Raw genomic sequence first — 7,674 nt, forward strand, 5'->3', positions numbered from 1 at the left:
GGTTTTTAGGACCTTTCACAATAAATTGATTAGTGCTTTACACTGAGAGGACTAAATTGATGGGGAAAAAATAATACACAAATTATTTGGAAGACTAACTTGACATCCCCTGTACCTTTTAGGGTCAACATTTTTTCTTTATATTTTCTTTGTATTTGAGCAAACACTAACTTGTTGTAATTTGTAAGAATGAATATATGCATTAATTTTCAGCTTTTACTCTACATCAATGTATAATACATGTGATTGATAGTTGTGTCAATATGTTTCTACAGGTCACAAATGGCGAGGCACAAAAATTTGCAAGGTTAATATTATATGCAAATTAAGTTATCAAGTTGTTTCATTTGTTTTTGGTTTGTCGAATTAAGATTTGATTTTGGGTTCCAGCTCTATGAAGGGTACAACAGCAGAAGCAACATCCTCTCGTGGTGAGGCTAAGTCATCTGCTGTAATTCGAGCAGAAGAGATCCGATCGAGTTTGCAAGCGGAATACCCGAGTTTTGTGAAGTCATTAGTGAGATCACATGTTGCTAGTTGTTTCTGGATGGTAAGCAAAGTTTGGAGGATAAATTAAGAATATGTTGGAGGCATGGAATAATGTGTATGTGTTATTTTGAATATAGGGTCTGCCTGTGGCATTCTGTAAGAAGCACTTGGCGGATAAGGATACAACGATGACTTTGGAAGATGAATATGGCAAAGAATACAAGATGAAGTACATCGCATGCAAAACGGGATTGAGCGCTGGTTGGAGACAGTTTTCTGCTGTGCATAAGTTGCAGGAGGGTGACGTCTTGGTCTTCCAGTTAGTTGAACCTGCCAAGTTTAAGGTCATGCTTTTCATTTTTCTTTTTATTACTTAAAAGCAAAATGGAGCGTGTATTTCTGTAAACTAAAACAATTATTGTTGCAGATTTATATAGTAAGAGCAGATAATTTAAGGGAAGTAGATGGGGCCCTTTCGCTTATGAATCTAGACAGTTATGCAAGACAAAAGCAGAGAGGCAAGCCTTGTTTTGTTTCTCCATGCTTTGCCTTCTTACATTGTATGCTAACATTCTTTAGTTGCTTCCTTGGTGTTCTCAGAGAAAGAAAACCCAGAGAATGATGCTTTAGATGCTAGTATTACAAAGAGAAAACCCGGAAAATCTGTCGCAATTGACGTCCAAAAGAAAAAGCCATCAAAGCCAGGGCATAAATCTGTGCAACCGGCGCAATCCGAAAACGATAGCGAAGAAGCACTCTCAGAAGTATTTGAGGGGTTTAGAACGCTTGACTTCAAAGATGTCAAAGGATTTGAAAACTTTAGCATCATAGTGGATGGTGTGGTATTAGATGCCGAGTTCTCTAATGAGGTTAGAAACAAATACTACAAACTATGTTATAGCCAACGTGCTTTTCTTCATGATAACCTCACCAGGGGGTTGAACTATAAGCTAGTTGTTGGAATCATAACCGAGACTGTAAACATTGCGGACGCCATCAAAGTTAGCGTGCTAGCTACGCCACGATTCGACTTCTCGAATTGGGACAAGACCCTGCTTGCCTTTGAGCATATGGGCATGAATGTTGAGTTCTTGAGAGTGAAGTTGCGGCGATTGGTGAGCATTGCATATGAGACTGATGATGCCTTAGAAACCAGGAGATACTTCCAGTATAAAAATCAACACTCAAGAGCAGATGCGGAAATAAAGAATATGGAGTCCAAGCTGGAAGATTTGAAAGGAGCTTGTAAGGATTTTAGTGCTTACATTAAGAGTTTGAAGCAAAAAGCTGAAACTCATCAAAACAAGTTTCAGAAAGAGGTTGCTTCTCCTTGGTGAAACAAACTTGCATTCTTTATGTGCTAGAATAATGTAAATCTTGTTTATATAATGGGATGTTGGCTCATCATTATTTGGCTTGGTTAATTTATTCTATCTATAACTTATATTATGCTTCAATTTTATATTATAGTGAGTACATGCTCTAATGTGAGCGCAACTTAGTGTACCCGTTAATTTTTTATGAGTACACACTAAAATACTCCTTGCCATTGATTGTACCCGTTAAAATTGTTTCCTAGATTTTAATTGCACAAAAAATATCTAAAATATGTTGGTTAATGTGATGTAGGATAATCCTTGACTCATTTTTCATTAATAACATACTAATAATGTGGGCTGATAATATGAACTGTTAGTGCTACGTGTAATGATTGTATCAATGCAATGGGTGACATATGATGACATGTTCACGTGAAAGAGAGTCTGAAGTGTAACATATAAGACCTAAAAATTTATTTAGGCCATTCTTTAATATTAAATTAGATGAGAGAATTTATATTGTCTGTTAAGTTAAATCAATAATCAATTTTCTTCGATTTTAGCTCTAGTTTGGAAACTAAGTTCTTAGCCTCATAGTTATTTTTAGTTATATGGTCTATCTTCAAAATTAGTTCGTTTATTAAGCTAATTCCCTAATTAAAATACTCTTAGATCTAATTTGTCTCAACTTTAATACTCAACGTTCTAAGTTTTAACTGTGCAAGACAATCTAGAATGATTACAATCTTTCTACAATATTTTTGTAACAGATTCTAAGAGATCATAACAATTTTTTAATAAATGGTCCTCCTTTTGCAACCCAACAATAATAAAAAAAAGAAAAAATATATAGAACCAACTAATAATCAGCCAAGAATGGAACAACATAGTTAATTATAATTAATTTAATTTTATTAATTTATAATTTAATTTGTTTTTTAAATTATTGTTGACAACATACAAAACATGAGGGAAGATACGATAGTCATAGGAGAGAATCACGGAAACAGATGCGCTGAACATTCAGTTTCACTGCCCTAGGTTACCCTTTCCAACTAGCGCCGTCATTCTTTTTCTCTCCCCCAAGAAGCATAGCCGCCTAACTCCTCCACCGTCTTCACCCAATTACTCAAGCTGTGTCGCCGTCGTCACTCTTCAACCGTGGGGGTCGCTTTTCATTCACTAAGAAGCCGCCGTTGGTGCAACACGTCCCCGGATGCCTTGCATGCATGTCACGTTGATCATCATCACTTGCTTGAGACCATCCACATCAAATGATATAAACCGGGGCTCCGTCCTTGCTTTTCCTCGGTGAGTGCCGCTTTTACTCTAAAAAGAAGAAGTGGCCGTCGCGGCGCAAATATTCGGGAAAAAAAATTCTCCATGGAACACTCACTTCCGGAAGGGGAACTGAATAGCACAGTGATCAATGCTAGTGAAGGCAATGATGAATTGAATGACGATGGCGTTGTTAATCAAGAGGGTTCCTTGGTATGTTGTATGTTGTATATGTTAGTCTTGAATTGCATGATGTTATATGAGAACCTGAAGTGTGAATGTTTCTTTTCCATGTTTTTTAGATGTTTCTTAAATTTATTTCTTTGAAAAAAATGTGGCACACTGACGTTGACGTTGCTAGTGGACATGTTAATAAGGTATGATTGCAATTGAATACATTGGGTTGTGGAGAAGGCTATGCTTAACTAATGTCGTTGATACTAAAAATTCTAATAGAGATAGACATAGATAGTGGATATGGAAATTAATTGGGTTGTGTAGAAGAAATGTAAGATCTATGTTAGAAAAGACAAAATTATTGGTAGTTTATATTGCCCTTTCGGATGCGAAATTCAAGCTGACTGATCACTGTGCCAGCATGCGTTCCACTACTCTTGATGGGACTCAGAATACGATGCACGGAGCACATGCGATGTTATTTTACATGACATACAGGGACCCTCAAGGGTGAAAACCAAAGGACGGCCGAAGGGTAAGAGACTTGGAGCAGATAAGTCAATCAAGAAGTCAATGGAAAAAAGGAAGAGGAAATCACAACCGGTATGTGTCAGAAGTGACGTCTATGTTAAATTTTTTATATGGAATGGTGTTCCTGATTCATATATGTTGTTCTCTTTGTGTTGTGGATCTTGTAGGATGTTGTTGACCTTCAAATAGATAATGATCGTCAAGGTTCTGTAGACAACAGATTTGAGGATTCTACTATATGGAATTCATCAGATGGTGGCAGATTCATGAATCTGTTGAACTCTTTTAGGCATTTATAGTCAGGTTTCTTGGCATGAGTAATTTGTCATTCTTAGCTAGATTTCTCGGTCCTTTAGACACAACTGAATAAACTCTTCATTTTTCTGTTTTGTCACTTTCATTTATCCTGTTATGAAGTATTCATTAAAAGAATCAAAAGTACAAATGTTGTTATTGTTCCCCAATATTTGGTTACTATGGTTTTAAAGAAATGAGGTATCACTTATTTGTTCGCAAAAAAATAAATGTATTAAATCCGGCCCGAAATTTGCCATTTAGAAAAAAATAAAAGCCATTCATATCTCAATGAAATGCACGCTGTCGTTAATGCGTAACACATGAAACAAAGAAATCATATTCAAAACCATCCATTTTACAAGAAAAAGAAACATCCGCGTGCCTATCAGTAGCAACATCCAATTAAAATACACCGACCAGAGTTGACGAAATAGTATAATTATGCAATGCATTCATTAATGAACTCGTGACATCCACAATAATTAAAACTAACTGTTTGAGGATCCTGAAATACCTAACATATGAAACCTGCTGAGGAGTATATAACAAAACACGAGCCACACACTTCTGAATGAAGGACTCACAAGTTCAAATGACTAAGATATTATAGTTGAGAAAACAGATTTAGAATCATCCAACTTACAAGGAAAAGTAACATCCGTGTGCCTATCAGTAGCAATATCCTATTAAAATCCTGGTTAAATTCACCGGTGCCACCATAAACGAACCGGCTGTGTAGATTGATTATGACCGAAGGCAGTGCAAAGCTTAAACTGCCATCAACGTCACAATTTCAGCAATAGAAAACAGTGATAAAAAAAAATAAATAATGCCTCATTTTAGTTAACACCACGCTTAGTGAATGGAAAGAACTGCAACTTAAGCATAGGCATGAACAAATGTGTACTGTACACCGATCAGGGTTGACGAAATAGTATAAATATGCAGTGCATTTCTTAATGAACTATTGATATCCATAGATTGAAAACTAATTGCTTGAGAATCTTAAAATACCTAACATACGAAACCTGCTTAGGAGTATCTAACAAAACACGAGCAATTCACTTCTCAATTAAGTATATAAAGTTCAAATGCCTAAAATATGATAGATCAAAAAATAAATTCAGAACCATCCAATTTACAAAGAAAAGAAACATCATAATGCCTAGCATGAGCACCATCCATGCAGAGGATTTGTCTTGATTGTCACCATCAACTTGACAAAATCCGCAACATGAAATCATGAACCTGCTGTGAAACAGACTTTGTTAGGCTCACACGAAACAAATCTAAGTCGGCAAATGGGTATATGAACGCCTATAACTCTATCAGGATGCCATGGATAGACTAAGGTATGTATATTGATTTTTTCTTACCTAGGCATCTGTCTTCTTCCGTTGTTTCCCTCCCTTGGCTGTTCTAGTGGCTGTACAAACATCATAGGCAATATCAGAAGAGTTCTCAATAAAACATAGTTGATGATGCAATATGAAACCCACATCAATTAATACCATATCAAACCAACATTCGAAGTAGTAATTCTAACTACAGAAACATCTATTCGCTAGTTATAGCAATTCAGCAACATCCAATAAAATGGTTCCTGAAGCTAATCATAGATTACAAAACAAGAATAAACCATTTCAAATTTTATGTTCTAGGTATCTAATAAACACCAAGAGATATAGTAACACCACCAACAAATATTGGCAAAGAAACCAAATTTACTTGCTGTTGTTTATAAAATCAGTTCAGACTCAATTTCAGTTCGAAAATAAATCACAATTATTGTTCTTTTAATTAGTTTGAATGACTAATATTTCAATATACATATTCTTAATTTATTAAGTGCACGTGCATATATGGAAATTGAATCCTTGCAAAGAACCGCTTACAGTTCAATTTGAAAAATGCATACCATAAGAAATTTGCAGTTGTGTCTATTTCACGTACTAATAATGTTATTTAGTTATTTGAACTTATGGAACAACAAAGCACGTTGATACACTTGTATTATTCGTTAAAACAAATTATGAGACCTAAAGTGAAACGGAACACATGTCGAATATTTGAGCATGATGTCCATATCAAGAGGCTAATCTTTCCAACTCTTGAGAGAATTGATAAGATGATTCATCTGTTCGTATCATTATAGAATAAAGTATATATGGATTCTACCAAGTAGAAATCATTCTTTATCCTATGATAATGAAATAATTAGCCTCCATACAAATTGATTATTGAAATTCCAATTGCACTATTTGAGTCTCTGATATTGAATTGTAAACAGCATAGTGGTTCTTCTAACCATTTTAGCAGTGACTAAAATAGTAGTTGAAACACCAATATCATTTTATTCCACTTAATTAAGGCAGTTTGTTGCCACTCATCATCATGGTCATGAACTCATTCAAGTCAATAAACCCATCACCGTTACCATCCACACCCATCACCATCTTCTTACAATCACTAACGTTACAATTTTCGCCAAGCCTCTTGAGAACTTGGGACAACTCCTCCGCACTAATCTTCCCATCACCATTCAAATCAAACACTTGGAAAGCGCTCTTCATCTCCATCTGCTTCACGTTCTCGTCATCGTTATCCTCCCCCTTAAACATCCCCATGAACTCGTCGAAATCGATGAAAGAATCTTCATCGGTGTCGATGGCCTTGAACGAGTTCAAAGCCTCGGCATCACCGAGATTCCAACCCACGGTGATAATCGCGGCTTTGAACTCTTCAAAGGAGATCTTGCCGTCTTTGTTTGCGTCGAATTTGTCGAACACCCATTTTATTTCCTCTTCCTTTGGCTGGAAACTCGAATTGGAGGATGAATTTTTGGGTGGAGAACAAGATTTTTCTATAGAACTATCGCTTTGAAACTGAAGGAAACTCAAATCTGACATAATTATCTATCTATAATATAGGACTTATGACTATATAAATACTAATTAAGAGATAAAGAAGTTTTTGGTTTTGTGAATGCTGCTACTAAGTGAAGGCTTGAATATATATATAAACTTCGGATTCCGTTGAGATAAGCTTTTTAATTAGTGGAAATGTATAGTAAAATGAGAATCTTGAACGGCTACGTCTCATCGTGATTCTTCCGCAGTGTGAGGTGGCTCTTTAGGATTGCTTTCTAATCACTTTATTTTTATTTTTATTTATTTATTTTATCAAAAATTGGAGACTCGAATTCGCGACCTCTTAAGTGAGCATTAGGATATTATGTCATTTGAACTATAATTCATTAAACACTTTATTGATAAACATTCATGCTGCATATAAATAAAAAATAGTGGCCAATCAGTTACCAATCACTTTATGAAAATACCACGATGCTAAATCAAGTTATTTTAATAATTAAATTTAATCAAGTTATTCTAATAATTTAGCACAACAGAAATTAATTAAAAAAAGAAAGAAGAAAAAGAGGGATTCATTGCAAAATAATGCATAAAATATAGAGGGATTCGTTACAAAGAAAAGAAAGAAGACCGATCCATCGGTACGCTTGCAATATGTACGAGACTATGAGAGAAAATACCTATATAAAAGTCACAAAAAAAAAATTACC

The 7,674-nt window shown here is 35.2% G+C and overlaps 2 protein-coding genes and 1 long non-coding RNA gene across 6 annotated transcripts in view; 2 read left to right on the forward strand and 1 right to left on the reverse strand.

Annotated features, from left to right (window-relative positions):
• LOC107647496 (B3 domain-containing protein Os01g0234100-like) overlaps nt 1-1,913 on the forward strand; it is a 3,628-nt gene extending 1,715 nt beyond the window's left edge. For all 4 annotated transcript variants that reach the window (XM_021118391.1, XM_021118393.1, XM_021118390.1 and 1 more), the window contains 5 exons: nt 276-307; nt 391-550; nt 627-833; nt 917-1,007; nt 1,090-1,913. In XM_021118391.1, the coding sequence (XP_020974050.1) occupies nt 276-307; nt 391-550; nt 627-833; nt 917-1,007; nt 1,090-1,826 (1,227 nt within the window). In that variant the 3' untranslated portion in view covers nt 1,827-1,913. The remainder of the gene's footprint in view (nt 1-275; nt 308-390; nt 551-626; nt 834-916; nt 1,008-1,089) is intronic.
• Nucleotides 4,569-6,419, forward strand: LOC110270026. The gene is made up of 2 exons (XR_002358994.1): nt 4,569-5,344; nt 5,472-6,419. It is a non-coding gene; the product is annotated as an uncharacterized LOC110270026 (long non-coding RNA).
• LOC107626685 (probable calcium-binding protein CML32) lies at nt 6,127-7,097 on the reverse strand. The gene is made up of 2 exons (XM_021118398.1): nt 6,447-7,097; nt 6,127-6,397 (listed from the first exon to the last, which is right to left on the reverse strand). Exon 1 carries the CDS (start codon nt 6,998-7,000, stop codon nt 6,458-6,460), a length of 543 nt encoding a protein of 180 aa, XP_020974057.1. The 5' UTR covers nt 7,001-7,097; the 3' UTR covers nt 6,127-6,397; nt 6,447-6,457.

The sequence above is a fragment of the Arachis ipaensis genome, chromosome B01 (genome assembly GCF_000816755.2).
Source record: "Arachis ipaensis cultivar K30076 chromosome B01, Araip1.1, whole genome shotgun sequence".
Taxonomy (NCBI): domain Eukaryota; kingdom Viridiplantae; phylum Streptophyta; class Magnoliopsida; order Fabales; family Fabaceae; genus Arachis; species Arachis ipaensis.

Excerpts from the sequence above, each read along its gene's own strand:
- LOC107626685 (XM_021118398.1), bottom strand. The coding sequence starts at position 7,000 with ATGTCAGATTTGAGTTTCCTTCAGTTTCAAAGCGATAGTTCTATAGAA.